The sequence below is a fragment of the Rhea pennata genome, chromosome 17 (genome assembly GCF_028389875.1).
Source record: "Rhea pennata isolate bPtePen1 chromosome 17, bPtePen1.pri, whole genome shotgun sequence".
Taxonomy (NCBI): domain Eukaryota; kingdom Metazoa; phylum Chordata; class Aves; order Rheiformes; family Rheidae; genus Rhea; species Rhea pennata.
The window spans coordinates 11,192,175-11,208,771 of record NC_084679.1 but is presented as its reverse complement, the minus strand read 5'-3'; the positions used below and the strand labels follow the sequence as shown (position 1 = coordinate 11,208,771).

The window sequence follows — 16,597 nt, the reverse complement described above, 5'->3', positions numbered from 1 at the left end:
CCACGCTACAGCCTTGCCTGACTCGGAGAAACCCAGAGGAACAGCAGCCGATCGCGCTGAGCGGCAGCGGCGCGGCCGTTCGTCGGGGCGGCAGCGCCTCTCCCTACCCCTGCGCTAAACGGTTCCCTCAGTTGCTTTGCAGGTCTTAAACGTTTTGGCTTCAGCTGCCGCTCAGGCCGGGTCCCGCCTGTGCGCCGGCAGGTTTTGGGGAGCGCGGGGCGTGGAGGGGAACGGCTCTGCCCCCGGCCCGCCTGCAGCTGCGCCTCCCCTCCCGCCCCGGTGTCCCACGCTCGGGTTTGGGGCTGCAGCCGATGGCACGCCGCCGCGGGGGGCCAGGAGCGGGGCCGAGCGCTCCCGCTTCCCGCACTGCGGAGCCGAGCACCGCAGGAGCGGGCAGGAGAGTGCAGCGGACTGTCGCCCGCCTTTGCTAGGGCTGCAAAAAGCAGTTGGAGAAACCAAAATAAACCAGGATCTTTATTTCCCGTGGGAAATGTACCTAGATCCCATTTATGGTTCATTTACGTAACTCTCCTGCAGCGGAGGAGCAGAAAGCTTCCAAAAAGCAAGTTTAAGAGACTGTGTCGTACCTGGCGCTGGAAGCAGGCAGCCCGGGAGGGCCGAACGCGGGTGCTGTGCTCAGCGGCACGCAGGGCCCAGCCCCGGGCACCGCGACCAACGTGGAGCCGCTGGGCGCTCGAGAGAGGCGCAAAGCCCGCTCGGTGGCGTTCGGGTCGTTGCTCCTCGCGGCCTGCCGTCCGCACGTCTCGTTCCCTTTCGCTGAAGCCGCCCGAAGGCATCGCAGCGGCTCGCGGGCGCGCAGAGCCAGCGTTTCAGCCCAGCTCGTACAAACTGCCGCTGCCGAAGAAAGCGAGAGCGGAAATCGCAGAGAGGAGGCGGCGGCCGAGCCCGGAGCCCGCGGCCGAGCCCAGAGCCCGCGGCGGCGGCAGCGCGTTCGGAGGCTTCGCAGAACAGTGAAGCTGCCCGGCCTCGGAGGAAGACGATGGTACCTTCCTAGTAAGCGGGAGGATTCGCCGAGGAGGGGAAGGACTCAGATGGCAGCTGAGAAATTACCGGCTCCTCCTGCGCGCGAGGCTGAAGCCTTCGCGCCGCTGCAGCAGCCGACTGCCAAACCAGCTCTCGCCCCCAGCCCTGGGGGGCCGCGGCACCCCCAGAGCGAGCCTGAAGGCTTGGAGAGGACGTACACAGCTGAGGCGGCTCCGCGCAGCCGGCGCGGTGCAACGCCTGTGCACGAGGCACGTGCGCAGAGCCGAGCCGGCGTCCGAACGGGCCGGCGCAGCCGCGCGCCGCTCCCCGTGCACCGGTGCGTGCACACGCGCGTGCACGCTGCCAGGAGAAAGCCGCCTGGCATAAACGCTACATGACACATCTCGCTGCCTACTGATGGCTGCATAACACACTGCAGTTTATTTAAAGTATTACAAGAAGACATACCCCAAATAACGCTAGGAAAACGTCTGCCCTCCTTTAGGGCTCCGTTGCCGTGGCTGGCCTGTCGCTTGGGTCGAGGGGGGAGCTTCCCCCTTCCCCCGAGAGGATTAAAGCCGTCCTCTGCGACGCGACGTGCAGGCTGCTCGTTGCCCCTCCGGAGCGGGCGACCGCAGCGACAGCGGAGGTGAAGCTGCCCTGGTGCCTCTCAGCACCCAAGCGGATCCCTGCAGACTCCAGGACAGGGGCAAAGGGACGTCCCTCGCCAGCGCGGCGGGTGCTGAGCGCCCCGGCTGGCCGGACAGCAGTGCGGCACGCAGCTCAGTGCCTACAGGATAGTCATTATTTTAAAGCAAATGCCCAGTAAGCAATGCCAGGCTGCTCAGAACTGTGTTTTGTCAACACTTTTTCAGAGAAGCATATTAACAACAACTATAAATTATATTCTTTGGGGGTGTTGGGTAGAAGAAGGAAGTTCACGGTGAAAGACTTCCTTCCCCTGGCAAGGAAGAGGTCGGAGTGACACAGAGTGACACGGCTCCATTGCTGACAACCACAGGCCTTTGGAGACCCCCAGAGCAGCCCCCAAGCTCTAGGAATGACCCCTTCGCAGCCAGCAGGAATTTCACTAACCTCAAATTTAGGGGTGACAGAAGAGGGATGGGCGTGAGGGACACACAGACACAGCGCAGAGCCTTGCTGATAGTTCTGCTTGCATGACCCACAGCGGTGCTCCACAGACACGTGCATTGCTGTGTCTTTCACTGTCACGTGGTGCTAGAAGAAAGGCAAGACTCTAGCTTTACCTTGACTACACTAAGCGAGGAGGCTGCTCTCGAGGACACCGGGATTGTGTGCTTTGCTTGTCCTTGCAATGATTTCTCTACAGCTTCATGACCAAACTGTCGGTATGGCCAGCAGGAAGGCTCACTGAAACTCCTCAGCCCCTTTCTCCTTGCATGCATGTCCTGGGAGGAAAGGGGTTTGGAAACTTCCAAATGCAAGATGGAAACACAGCCTAGGTCTGAGAGTTTGGCAGCTTTTTAAGTACTGCTCTTGCAGTTCTTCTGGTTTCCTATTCCCGCGGGAAAGAAACCACTGCAGAACGCGTCGATGCAGACAGAGCTGCACTGACGTAGCTGGTGCAGCCACCGGCTCAGCCGCTGCTTGTGAAACACCAGAGAGGGCTGTTGGGCAAGGAGACGAGGAAGTGGAGGTGTCCCGCGCTGCCGTTTGCTGCAGTGCCTCTTCGCCCAGTGTAGACAAGGCTTCAAGGTAACACTCCAGAGCAAATTTGATCTCATTTACAATTTTCTTTTAGTCTTTTCATTGAGAAAGTTCTTCCTGGTTCACCAGCAGGCATACGGGAAGAGCGGGTACTGGCTCCACTCTGCCATGGCCCCGTGGGCATGTCCCGAAGCTCCTTGCGTGTTATAATCCGTGGAGAAGGCGGAGTAGCTCATTGCCCGGTACTGGCTGTGGGAAGGCACCATCCACTGGCCGAGGCCCTGCTCAGCGCTGTACGGGCTGTACACCGGCGCTCGCGCCCCGGCTTTCCCGACAGACTCCATAGCCATGTTTACCACGCCGGCATAGTCCTGGGGGGGCGGCAGAGGCGGCGGGAGCGGAGGCAGGTTGGCGAAACCCTCCGAGAGCTGCTTGGAGTCGTGCTCGGGCACCGTGGCCAGATCCAAGGGGTGGCACCTCGCCCGGAAGTCGTTCAGCGCAGCGACATCGCGGGCGGGCAGCTGCTGGGCATCCCCGGCTTCGTGAAAGCTGAGCCCCGAGAGCAGAGAAGAGAGTGAGTCAAACCTAGTGCTGCCGGAAAACACCGAAACCGCCCACGCGGGTCGCCCGGGTGAACCCTAGGCGGGCCCTCTTCCCCTTGCCGTTTCAGACAGCCACCGTCCCTTCGAAGCAGGCGTGCCTGCAGGGGTGGCCTCTCTCTGCATCCGACTCCCCAGTTCCTCACGGGCGTCCGGCATCCGGAAATCAGTACGCCAGGAGCCGGAGCGCGGATTTACGGCGCGCTTAGCACGTCGCGTGTCGGAGGGGAGGGCAGGGGTGTCCGTGCAGGGCTGCCCCGCGCCTTCGCGTCTCGGCGTGCCGCACGGGAACCCTCCCGCGCAGGGGCGCAGGAATGCCCAGCAGCAGGGGATTACGGTTATAAAAAAATAAATAAAATGAAAAGCAAATCCCACTGGCTCTTTTTCTTGAGAAATACCAGGGAATCCCATTAACGGCAGGACGGCTCAGACAGGTGGGACTCACCGGTACGCCTGGTAGGACGGCGTCGGCACCTGCTGCTCTCTGGCCGGAGCCTCCCGCTGGTCGGCCGGCGCGGGCGACGCCGCGGGAAAGGCTTGGCTGCCGCTCTGCTCCGCCGTCCAGAAGGGGTATCCGCTGCTGACCACCACCGGGTTACTCTCTTCCTTGACATCCACATTCTCATCTTTCGTAAAGTCTAACTCACAGCGGGGAAAAGAGAGAATGGAAAAAAAATGAGAGGGGGCGGGGAGCGAGAGGGCCCAGCGCGCACGACGGTCTGTTGGCAGCGGGGTTGTGGCAGGATTAGTGGGTGAGGATCTCACTAACGCCGCCTCTGCAGCCCTATCGCCATACGGGACTAGCTCTTTGCTGGCTCTTTCTGTCCTTGCACTGTGCCATTCGGTCCTGCTGCTACCTTGTTTGTGCAGGCAGCACCGTGAACTGGAGCAAGGAACGATCAGGCTTAAAAATAACTGCACAGAAGCGGTGAAGTTTATTTTTAAACGGTATCAACTCCCTAGCCTGCAGATGCACAAACAGCAGCGCTGGCACAACTGCGTGGACGAGAACCAAGATGGGAGGACAGAAGAAAGCAATGGGCGGCCGCGGGTTACGCTGCAGGCTGCTAGAGCTGGTGAAGACAAAACGTTACGAAAGCGCAGCCTCCCACCGCGCGTTCCCAGAGCATCACCGCCCCGGCGGCTGGTGCAGCGAAGAGCTGAGGAGCGCCCAGCACTGACCACTCACTTGGAAGCCGGCTCTCGTGGCTCACTCAGAGCAACCAAGCGTCAGAGACCCCCTCACTCCCTCCTCGCTCCGACAGAGGTGAAGCGGGCGCTCGGGCTGCTCGCCCCGGCCCCCAGCCCACCGCTCTGCCTAGCTGAGCGCCCTCCCCAGCGCGCTGCCTTTCTGCGCGTCTCCTGCCTGCTAGAAACGACGTCGGAAAACGCAGCGTATAAAGCGGGCTGAGAACCCAGCTGTGGCCAGGCAGCACCATTCCCCTCCAGCCGCATACAGCAAAAATCTCCTTTAAACAGGGATACACAGCTCTCACTTGGCAGGAGACACAGCAGGGCTATGCCACTGCCTCTTTTCCTCGCCGTGGCCCAGCCACAGCTCAGAACTGACTCTCCAGGTTTGTTGTTACCAATATTACCACGTTCCTCAGCACTGGACTCCTTTTCCTCGGGCAGCTTCCTCTTCTGGCTTTTGCCTGGACTGGATTTCTGGCACTTGGCTCGTCCTTCCCTGGGAAAGAAGCAGTACATGGAGGGAGTTTGTAAGAAAGCCTGTAAGAGATGCTTTTCCACTCAAGAGAGGAGGGAAACTCTGCATGTCAGAATCAAGTTAATCTCAAAGACGCACAGTGATCTACTGGGGGCTTCCTTTATCACAGCTATTGAGGTGGCAGACGCCAGTCTAGATCCAAACTGCAAGGGAATGCAGATATTTGTCCTATCTCCCACATTTCTGTAGGAAATCCTGTGTCTCCTCCTCTAGTCTTTTGGGAGGCAGCTGCACAATGGGATCTCATCGTTCCCAGATACAGGTGAATGCAGCCTGCAGGACACGGCTGGCTCAGCAGATCTAGCACTGGTGTGTTTTTGTTCAATAGACTTGAGTAAAATTCATGAGTGAACGCAAGTTAGAAATAAATTGAGAACAGTTTACCTTCGGGTGTTCTTTCCATGCTCCCGGAAGCCTTTAGCAAATGGATTGTTGTCAATCTTGAGTTTTGTGATCTTAAAATAAAGGAATATGATTCGGTGTTACGGTGAGCGGTTGGGTTCTTTACTGCTTCAAGACCTTCATCTCAGTATTTATCACAACAGCTTGACCAGGCTTTTGGGGCTGCCCTTGTCACAGTATCTGAGCTCTTACAACAGTTCCCTCTATTGACTAGGAACAGATACAGAGAAAAGTGATTTTCCCAGCTACTTCCTCAGGGTAGGATTCACGTGACTAGAGAAATACAAAAGGTCAGTACTTACATCTGGACTTTTAGTATATGTGGGGTCCTTTTAATCACTGACGGTGCACTCAGTAAGTTAATGGGCCTGATTCATCTCATCCCAGAGTGGATGTCATCCCTAAGTACTTCTTTAAGTTCATGTGCCTATTTCCTTCCCCTGTCACAGGTGCCCACACTGACTAGCTCAGGAGGAGACATCCTCCTTTACAAGATTTCTAAGGACAGCCTGTTTAGCAATATGTCAAGGGGTGGCGCTTGCACACTGTACCTTCTCGTTTTGGTAAGCAGTGACAGACGTGAAGACAGTCTCCGGGAAGCTGAAGACTTGGAAGATGCTCCAGCGGACACTGAAGAGGTCATCTGCCTGCACAATGTGGAAGCGAGGCTTGTAACGGTGCATGGAGTGGAGGATGATCTAGCGCAGAGACAGACAAAGGAGAAGGTTTCCACATGCAACCACTGCTAACGTGCTGTGCAGTCTCCTGTGGAGACCCCCGGGACGTCCATTTCAAATCAGAGGCACCTTCCTGGCACGGGTGGCTCTGCCATACCCCGGGAGTGACACTGCATACTAAGGCCTTCCCTAGCAGGGCGTTAAGCGGGCACAAGGGCTGGGCTAAGGAAGGAAGAGGGGGCGCTTTGGTATGTTTTAATTTCCACACCATCTAATTTCTCACAAATCTAACTTGTTTCTTTGCAACAGATTTCAAGCTAGCACATCTCAGCAAGCGCAGCACCAAGAGCAGCTACGACCTACATGCCCATGTTGGTCCAGAGTGTTGTTGGTGAGCTTCAGCTTTTGGAAGGAGACAGGTTCTTTCATCCAGTGGCTTCCAGGAGCTGGGGAATCTGGGTGGACGTAGGTGCGACAAGGGAGTTGGGGCTCTGCTTTTCCAGCCACTTCCCATTGATCTTTATTCCACTGTGGAGGGAAAGAAGGAAATCTAGAGCCTGAAAGACCTACCCTCATTAGAGGGAAGTCCCAGCAACTTTGCTTCACTATCTGATTTCGTGGACTTCCCTGAGGCAGACAATCCTGATAGGTAGCAGATTCTCTCTTATGAGTCAGGATTGTGTTACTGAAGCACCTCTGAGTTTAGGCCTCATTTTTCCTCTCTCTCTCTCTGAGTGGCTGTCAGAGAAGTCTGACATTAATCATGATCAAAACTGTACTATTTACAATGAAAATTAGGCATCTTTCCAGCTGCTACCCATGCAAAAGTGACAAATGCTAGATAACTAGGTAGGCAGAAAATCCACCAATTACTTCTGAACTTTGTCCAGAGAGGCAGAAAACCACTTCTGAACTTGGTCTGAAGATAATTTATTTATCAGGCTAGCCAGTGAGGCACGAAGATTATTTTAAACAAAAGAGACGCATGAGAGTCCCACATAAGCCTGTAATAGGTGTTTGTTCTGTCTCTTTTTTTTCAAATAGTAAACTTTCCCACAGTGGGAAATATAGAAAGACAGCACAACTTTTATTATTTAAAGTACTTACCTTATACCTGAAGTTGTCCATTGGTACAAAATCTACCAGCATGAGATACTTGGCATATGGGATTAAGCCAGAGACTTTGATTTTGCATTGTGGAAACATTCGTCTGAAGGAGAAATTAGATGCGCAGTGTAAGTGTAGGGATTTTTGTAAAAAGCCTTTTTTGTTTAATGACCTAATCAAACATCAGATTGTGTCTACTCATTATTGTGCAAAGTGCTGGTGGCAGTATTTCAGCAGACCAGCTGCTGGCCATTTTTACCATCTTACTAATGTATTGATTGTCTAATCCTGTGGGCCTAGATGGAACAGGCATTAACAGAGCAGCAGTCACTGACCTCCTGCTACTGTTACTGCTTTTGTTTTTCTGATTTCTGAAATGCAACCATGGGAAATTCAAATAAAACATTTAAAATTTGGACACAGTTCTTAGCTTTCTGCCGCTATCATGGACCTGGAGCACAGATGAGAGCATTTGCCAGCATGGATAGGGCTTGTCTGAAGGCATAGCTAGCTTTCTGTTCCAGTACATCCCACTGCCTCTTTTATCTTCTGACACTGCAAACAATCTTTGACACCCACCTCCCTATTCAAAGAGGAGATCGTTTCAGCTCACAGCAGTTTTGACATAATACATTAAAGTTTCATACTCTTTCATTACAAGCTCCATAATACGTGACTAAGTTTTAAATTTTAGAGTAACCTGTATGCACAGATCCTTACTCTTCTAGGCCATGTTCTAGGCCATGCAAATGCAGAATCAAAGCCAAATATTTAGTGCTCATCTGCTTCTGCCAATAACTGTTTGAGGCAAAGGAAGTCTAGGACACTATCCAGAACAACCTCACAGCAACAGGAAGAACAACAGTGTAAGTACTGAGGTCGGAGTAGAGAAGGTTTTTCAACACATTAGCCCCTCAGTGACCTTTCACACTTCACAGTTTGGACTTCTAAGACATCCTGGAAGAGCAATTCTTAATAATTGGCTAAAAAAAGAAAAAAAGGTTTAAGAGCCATCGCTCAAACACGAGCACTTGGAGAGTTTTGCAAACAGCGTGGAAGGGTGCGGTGCAGAGAGCTATGCTGCTTCCCTCACCTGCCCGATTTGGTGATGATCATCTCCGTTCCTATCTGATGAAACTTCATCCAGAGACCCATGTCCTCGAGGGTGACCACGATGGAGCTCTGCGGGTAGGGCTCCAGGCTTGGGGAAGGAAGTGCGTCACACGGCGCTTTCACATCTACCGGGAGAGGGAGAAAACACTAACTCAGGGCGGACAGGAGAGAAGGCCGCACGGAGCAGCCGCATCGCGCTCAGAGACCGAGCTCTGGGAAGCAGCAGCCGCATCAGCCCACCCAGCACCGGTGCCTGGAAACCAGGAGCTATCTGATTTCACACGCTGTTGTAACAGAGCGGCTCCGGAGATCTGGCCATTCACTCCTCCTCCTGTCTGGTCACAATATTTCTTGGCCCCAAATTACTGCAGAGGTAGCTGAACGCTGTGATTTTACTCATGAAGGTCCCAGGTGCCACCAAAGACTGGGGAGTCTATGCCGCAAGAAACCTCTCAAAGAAAACTGATCGTTTGCCTGCACAGGTTTTCTTAGGAGGCTCAGTAGTAGAAAGGCTTTTCCAACAGGTCTGGTTTTAGCCGGTGAGTTCTTTTGCAAAGATTTATCTGTTTTACAAATTCAGCTTGATTCGCTTTATTCCAGAGCTCAGGCTGGTAGCCACGATCCATTTTTATTCTTGTTCTGATACGATCAGGGCTATATAAACCACTTTACCACGAGCACGAAATGAAAGCTGAAAGGACCGGGCAGATTTTAAGTGCACCAGTAGGCAACTGGGGGGAAAAAAGGCAGAGAGAGAGCAGCGGAGGTGAAAAAACACTGCAGAGGGCCAGGAAGGGACAGGCAGGAACCCGAACGTAAGCGGAGATAAGAACGGGAGGTGACAGAGCCAGACCACGGGCTGTTTGGGGACGGCAGGGCTGGCGTGAGCGGGACCCGGCGCCGGCGCGTGCCGAGAAGCCCAGGAGGGTCCCGCCGGGGTGCGGCCGTGGCCCCGCACGGCAGCGGAGCCTCCGCCGCGCAACCGCGCTTCCGACTACAGGCCGGCGGCTAAAAGACCTTGTGCGGGAGCTCAGAGCGGCTCCCGCGGAGCCGCAGAGCGCGGGCGAGACCGCCGTGGCCGAGCGCCGCGCTGCCGGCTCGCGCCGCGCCCCCGCGACGGGGCCCCGGCAGCCGCGCGTCGGCAGACTTTTCTCCCTCCTAGAGGGGTCTTATTCAGAGCGGATCAGAAGCGAGGGGACTTATCGCCTTGTTGCGGCTTCCCCCGGTAACGTCCGTAAACGAGCACCCGCGAAAAGCGGGCGACTATGCCCAAAGACGGCTGTTTCTTTTCGGACAGCCGCATCTTTCCACAGAAGCCAGCGTGAGCCTAAGGGGTTATTTCCACAGTATTAGGAAGTAAAAAACATTTAAACGTAATTCTGCCGTTTTTTAAAGGTCTTTAGGCATTTCAGGAAAAAAGCCGCTCTGCCCTTTTTTCTGCTTTGATCCAACGTTAATGAACTGGCTAAGAAGTGACACCTAGCTTGCTCACCAAGATTAGCCCGTTAACATCTTCTTACTAAAGCTTCCCTCATATCCTCTCGCAGAGACATGAAAGCGCCACGGGACAACGCGTTCGGCGGCTCCGCGCGGCGCGTGTGTCTCGAGGAGCTGCAATAAACCCGGCCGGCTCCCCGCAGGAGCCACGCCGCCGCCAGGGCGCACGAGCGGCCACCAGCCGGCCCGGCAGACGCTCCCTCCTTCCCTCCAACGCGTTTCGCAACCGACCGTTTCGTAAGGCCGAGGCAGACGTTGCAACGTGGCTTTACCAGAACGACTCCGAGGGGCCCGCAGGAGCGAGACGCCGCAAGCGACGGGGAGAAGGGGCCGCGCGCCACAGACCTTGCAGCAAAGGCTTTAACACCTCGCCCGGGTCCTCCGCGCTGCGCTTTCGGGGCGCGCGGTTTGGGGCTGCCAAACGGGGCGCGAGCAGCTCGGATCCGGACCACGGGAGGGGTCCGAGCCCCGCGGCAAGTCCGGGGCTCCCCCGCCCCGGCCAGGGCGCTCCGCGGCGGCGGATCCGTTTGCAGGACCTGCTTCAGCTCTGCTCCGCGGAGCAAGGCCCTGGGCGCCCGCTCCTCGCTCCCGCCCAGCCGGCCGGCGCCGGCACTCCGGCACGCGCCTCCCCTGCTAACTTAGACCTCATTTAAGTATTATTTTCAGTAGATTTAAACATTTCTTCCAAGAACTTCTAGCTCTTAACTATTTTGAAAATATTCATCGTTATGCCCGTCGTGCTGCTAACGCTGCCCGTGGTGTATTTCAAAACATACTCTTTAGGCCGAGATGAGGTTGAAGAGAAAGCAGGCTGCAGTGGTAGAGGCAGGCACTGAAAATTAAGAGCTCTTCAATCTATCCCACACTTTCAAAGATTTCAAAGTCTATACGAGTAACAGCAGCTTGTCTGTGCGTCGGTTTCTGTACCTAGAAAGGGTGATCTCTGTCTTTTCCCTGCCTTAGAGAAGGAGAGAAGGAGAAACAGGAGTCAACCCAGTGATATTTGTTAATATATATTAAAAAAAAAAAAAGGAAGAAGGAAGAAAGGCTACAGATAGAAAATGTTAGAAAATAATCCACTTGTCTACAGCAATCCCTCGTTCAGCTGTCAGATACGGAGACTGCGTCATAACGTCCTGCAAAGCGTAGGCTAGGGCTTGCACCACTGGAAAAGCTCCACCAAGCAAAAGGTGTGTTTCCCACCTCCACCAAAATCAGTATGAATCAGTATGAATCAAGCTCAACACAGCGCGGACTGCTTTAAAAACAACAAAGCAATGGTGAAAGTGGAAATTACCTGCTCTGTTGGACATGTATTTTGCTTCTTATGAACAAACCAAAACACTGCAGAGGGAAAGAAAGGAAGTGGCGAGTACCCAGCCATGGCTAACGCGTACACGGACCGCATACCTAAACAAGGTAAATAGTTGTTTCCTTCCTGTGCTGAGCAAAACCCAGGCCTAAATCTGGGATTCAGCTACCCTGACACAGGCAGTGCTCCTGGATTAATGTAGCCTTGTCTACCCGAGTTCAGAATTTGGCCCTTAGTTCCCTGGTGCAGATGTGTCATTGCGCCCAATCTGACCACGGCGCTCAGAGCAGAAGAGGTTAATAGCACGGAGAGGACTGATGAAGAAGTAGTAAACCAAACCCTTCAGAAAACAGAGAAACGCCGTGTTTGGGCATGAAAGCTGGTAGAAGTTGTGGCGTACATCTACTTGGGGTTTATGCTTTCAAAGGGCAGAAAAGGCACGCGGTCAGACAAAACTGCATAGTTTGTGTCAAAATTATTCTGAACAATACAACAAATATTTACAGACCTTCTGTGGCCTTCAGCCCGAAGGAACTCCAAGTCCTCTGCAGCCAATACACAAATAGCATCTCTGTCCCGCAGGGAGGGACCACACTGCACACGTTGATGCGGAGAAGAGAATTTAGGACAGAATTGCTAGCAAACCTCTGCCACGCTTACAAAAGACCTTCCAAGGCTCTCAAAGAACATTCAAGACCACAATTTGTCATCTGTTCTCACGAAAACATTTGGAAATCCCCTCTGGCCACACACACACACGCTACCATAAATGCAGATATCCCGTAAGGAGCACTTATGCTCTAAAACTGATGCGAGTGCTGGGCATAACTCTCGGACCTCCCCGTGTGCTGAGGGACAGGAGGGAGGCACCCACCTGGCAAAGCTTGCATTTTCCCATGTACTGTGAAGTCCAGGAAGCTGCACAGCTGTGAGAGCCACCAGAATCCTTAAGGGGAGCCAAAACAGTCCAGTCCAAAAGCAGGTCCGAGTTCCCGAAGCAAGCAAAAGCCTTTCCTTCTGAGATCCAGTGTCAAGAGTGCCTGGGATGAGGATGGCACTCCAAGCACAGCTAGCCAAGGTGAGGTCCTGTTTTATGAAGGCTAATGAGCAGGGAGGAGCCTCTCTCCAGGGCTGTCCCCTCACAATCCTTTGATGTCCAAAGGGACAAAGAGAGGAAGGATCTGCAGCAATGGCTGGGGCTAAGGGAAGAAAATCAAAGAAAATTAACATGGCTTTGACATACAGGAAACCCTACAGGGGAAATGCACCTTGATTTACTGCTAACGCACTTTTAAATAAATAGAAACAAGACCAAAAGCATCCCCTGAAGACTTACCTACAAAACAAAAAATCCCTTAAACAGCAAGCAAGAAAAGTATCATTCTGACTATTCCAAGGATTTGATATGATTTTCATCTCGAGAGTATGGAGTCATTCTGCTGTTGATCCCTGGTCTGTATCAGAACCAGACCGTAACAAGCTTGCTCCTCCCAAAGCGGGTGAATATCAGTCTCTGGTAACCTTTACTCTGGCAACAGGGATACGGCAGCAACGCATTCATTCACCGTCTTCTCCTCTAACGCAAACTCATTTGACGGTATAATATCACTCACCTACCCAGTCTCTCAATTCTCAGGCTTTGACTGCACAGTTAGTTTTTCTATCGCGCTGTTTTGCTACAGCAGAAGTTCTGAAGCTCTTTATCTGCAGCCTGCTCTACAGGTAGCATCTTTCCAGCCGTGCTTGCGAGTGAAAGTCGCAATTGTTTTATTGGTGCAGTCGCGCCAGCACGTAGCTCTACCGGCACCTCCGAGCGGCAGTGCAAGCGCCAGATTGATGCCAGACTGTGCATCAACGCATGGACCAGGTGCTGGTTTTACTGAGTCCTTGCTCAAAGCACAACTCTCACTGAATGCAAGTCTGAGCAGAAACTGAAGGACTTCAGCGTTTTGCTCTTAATTAGTTTATTCTGCAAGTGTGACCATTAGCTTTTGTGCTTACAAGTGCTAAGAGAGAGCAATCAAGTCTCATGCTTCAGGGCACAAACTAGCCCCTGCCTTGATGAAGAAGGGAGTTCTGCGCGCTCATGCGCAGAAATCACGATACTAACATTTGCAGGGGAAAGATGGTGTTTCAGTGAGTGCTCAAGGTCAAAAGCAGGATATCAGCCTCCAAGGGCCAGCGCTGGACCCTGCACAGCAAACGCAGGAGCTCTACTCTCCATTTCCTTTCAAAGAGCATTGCTGTCAGGCTCTAGCTGATTCATGGTCTGATCTTGCTCCCAGTAAAATAAACAATTTTTATTTTGTCACTGACATTAATGGGACACCTGAATTTTCGTTTAATGTGCAAAACATTCTGAACCTATTGACAGTCAATTCCTGCAGCTGAACGACAGCCCTATAATTCTGCTGTTTCTACCTTCTGGAGTAGCAGTCCAAGAACACACAAAGAGGATGAAGGAATCCAGTAAGAGAAGGGACACTGCATTTTAGGCATCCCAGTACCAGGGGTGGGAGTGAGAAAAGCCAGCGTGGCAAGGAGATGGAAAGGGAGGTTGGAGAGTTTGAGAAGTCCTGAGGATGTTTTTTACAGCAGGAGCTTGTCCACTTGTGCTGGCCCCTTTGAAAGACCACATTCGCTCTACCTGGCATCTCTTTTAAAACTACTGGATAATATGGAAGACCACTGGCCATTCTCCTTCAGCTAACTCAGGGGGAATTCAGAACTGGGGAGCTCAGTACCCTTCGAGGAGGCGGCCATCATGTGGTGGAGCAACAGCAAGTTACAGCTCAGCTGAGATTTTTTTTATTGCATATGTGGAAAAATAAATTGAGAGATAAAAGATCAGACTGTAAATGGTATTGAGGTCAAACCTCCTATGTTTGTACTTGCACAGCCATTACCAGATGCAAACAGAATAAAATGTAGAAATGCCTTTTTTTTTTTTTTTTTTTTTTTTTTGCTGTTCTGCTCTGCTATGAAAGGGAAGCCAGCACCAAAGCTGCCCACCAAGTTCTGCTTTTCTAATGAGAGTATTTAAATTGTAGAAAGCTGAAAAGATGACGACAAACAGAATCTGAAAAAGGAAAATAGAACAAAAATTGGGTCAGACTCAAGCTAGCAGTGAGACAGATTAACATCCCACGTAGTTAGAAACTGCACAACAACAGCATCAGCCCTGGGAATTTCAGACTCTTCATCCGACGGGAGTGTGGGATGTGTATCATGACTTATTGCTTCTTCCAAGAAAGGGTATCAGATGGTCTCCTGCTGCCACTTCATTTGCACACTGGGTATCAGCACGTCTAGAGAACACACATTTGCTGCAAGCACTCAAATCCTTTTGGCTTCCCCCAGCTGATTGATGGGGAAGGTGGAGTCATTAATTACCCACGGCTACTTAACAACCAGCTTTCTCCCAGCCTTTCCACTTGCACTGGAGAGGTTTTCAAAGTACATTTGTTACTATGGCTGGAAGCGTAGCTAACGCCAGCAATCCCCATGAAATTCACCACTGGCAAAGGGGGCATCTCGCACATCGCTCTCCCGTCCCAGCCGTGGGGTGCCTCAGGCAGTCTGCTGGGAAGTCAGGGGTGAGCGAGCTGGTGTCTAACAGTTCACAGGCAGACTGGAGGGCAGGGGAGGAAAGGGATGGCACAGAGCGAGTCTGACATGGGTGAGTCGGTGACACAGGCAGCGCTGCTGCAAGCTCAATTACGGCAGCAGGACAAAATCCCGCGGTGCCCAGCTCTAACAGCAGCTCTGCCGTGCGGAAGGGGTGAGGTAGGGCAGTGCACGAGGGGGGATGTGCCATGACAAAGGCAGAGGCCAAGGGCTTTTGCTTTGCATCTCTTTGAGGAGTTGATTAGAAAAAAAACATTCTCCTTTGGGTCTGTCATAAAGCAAATGTTCTCTGGCGCCCTTCACTGTAGGTCAAGTTTTAACCCTTAACATGCAACAGGAGGCTGCCGGGAACTGACCTGCGCCCGCCGCCATCCCTTCCTTCGGAGCCGTGGGCTCTTTGACGCGGGCAAACCTTTTGCTTCTGCAAAAGGGGGTGAATGGGGCCTCACCTCTGTCCAGGCGTGACTTCCAGGACACCATTCTGCCTTGAGGATGGGCTCCGGTGCCAGCTACAAAGTTACTGTCCAGCAGACTGCTGAAACGCAATAGAAATGCAGATTTATTTTGGAAAGAACCAGTCTCGGATCATTTGCTAATCTGTATTCCCACTCTGGCATAGCAGCCAGCAATTCAGGCACCGCAGGCTTCTCCCGGGGCCCAGGGTTGTGAGAAAACCTCATCATATCAGCTTTAATAAAACTGGGCTTAACTAAAGCACTGCTGTCTGCCTGAGTTTGCACAAAGCCAGAAAAAGTAACCTGGAAAAATGTAAACTGCACTTTTAAGAGGAAATTCTCTCTGAAACCTGCAGGCAGCCTTACCACCTTTTAGATGTAATTATTTTGCAGATTCCCACCTGGTGCACTTAGGCCACAGTCTCAGGGTGTTTTCTGTGCTCCTCAATGCGAAAACCTCCAGACTTGCAGTCGCTCCACGTGTTTGCAGCTCTTCAAGGACACTTCACCATCTGCACTGGTCGAATCCTGCAAACGTGGGAAGACAGCATGTCATTAACAGGACTCAAAATAAAACAATACAAAGAGGTCGTCACACTGATAGTTATTTATTTTCTGTTTTATTAAAAAAATGAAGCGGCCTCAGACTCTCCAGACTGCTTCCGAATCCACAGACCAGATCCTTCAGTATGGACCCGGCTTGCTGCAGAGCAGCGGGGCCCAGTGAGGCACGTGCAGGTCCTTGGGGAAGAGCTGTGTTTTTGCCAGGAGAAAACCTGATCAAACTATTGCTCCTTGCAGCCATGCCGGAGCGGCATCTTGCAGAAAAGGAAACAGGAGGGGAGCTCCTTCGACAGCCGCCGAGCTGAGCTGGGCTCTGTCCATCCGGACGGAGCCCAGCCCAGACAGCAAGGGCACCGTCCGAGTTTGGGTAGGGAAGAGAGACACAGTGAGGCTGCAGTAATGGTAAAAGGCTGCTAAGTGTTTGGAGATCGTCTAATAAAATACTATTTTCCTATCGTGTGGTAGCATATGGAATGGTTTCTTCCCAGTTCGTTACGGCAGTTCTGATGGTGGGAAATGGCACCTTTTTTTTGATTTTTTTTTTTTTTATGGCTGAGTTTTGATTGCTTTTTCCTGGGAAAAGCTGTCTAGTGTGTTCAGGCACGTTACACGTGCCCTTTCCCTTCGGCTGGGCCTGCCCATGCGAGAGGCCCTGCACAAGGCAGACCTCCGTGGGACCGAAAGCCCCATGCTGAGCCCCAAATTGCATTACCCCCAAATCTTCCCTGGGCTCTCCCAAAGCAAAAATCACATTTGGTAAAACAAAACAGTTGGTTGGAGAGGGCCTGTTGGTAACAGCTCAATGCTAATTCACAACAGGACCCCTGGACTGGGGCGCTGCG

At 52.6% G+C, this 16,597-nt stretch overlaps 1 protein-coding gene across 1 annotated transcript; it reads right to left on the bottom strand.

Moving 5' to 3' along the window:
- Positions 1–2,036: 2,036 nt before the first annotated feature.
- Positions 2,037–15,216, bottom strand: LOC134148392 (T-box-containing protein TBX6L). The gene is made up of 9 exons (XM_062590369.1): positions 15,093–15,216; positions 8,281–8,425; positions 7,188–7,290; positions 6,444–6,608; positions 5,955–6,101; positions 5,386–5,456; positions 4,871–4,962; positions 3,718–3,910; positions 2,037–3,222 (listed from the first exon to the last, which is right to left on the bottom strand). Exons 1-9 carry the CDS (start codon positions 15,214–15,216, stop codon positions 2,796–2,798), a joined length of 1,467 nt encoding a protein of 488 aa, XP_062446353.1. The 3' UTR covers positions 2,037–2,795.
- Positions 15,217–16,597: the final 1,381 nt, after the last annotated feature.

Bases quoted from the DNA above. Each gene is read 5' to 3' on its own strand.
- LOC134148392 (XM_062590369.1), bottom strand. From the start codon at position 15,216: ATGGTGTCCTGGAAGTCACGCCTGGACAGAGGTGAGGCCCCATTCACC. The intron at 6,102-6,443 runs GTAGGTCGTAGC...TCTCTGCGCTAG, and splicing joins CTCTGGACCAACATGGGCAT to ATCATCCTCCACTCCATGCA. The intron at 3,223-3,717 runs GTGAGTCCCACC...CTCGGGGCTCAG, and splicing joins CCGTCCTACCAGGCGTACCG to CTTTCACGAAGCCGGGGATG.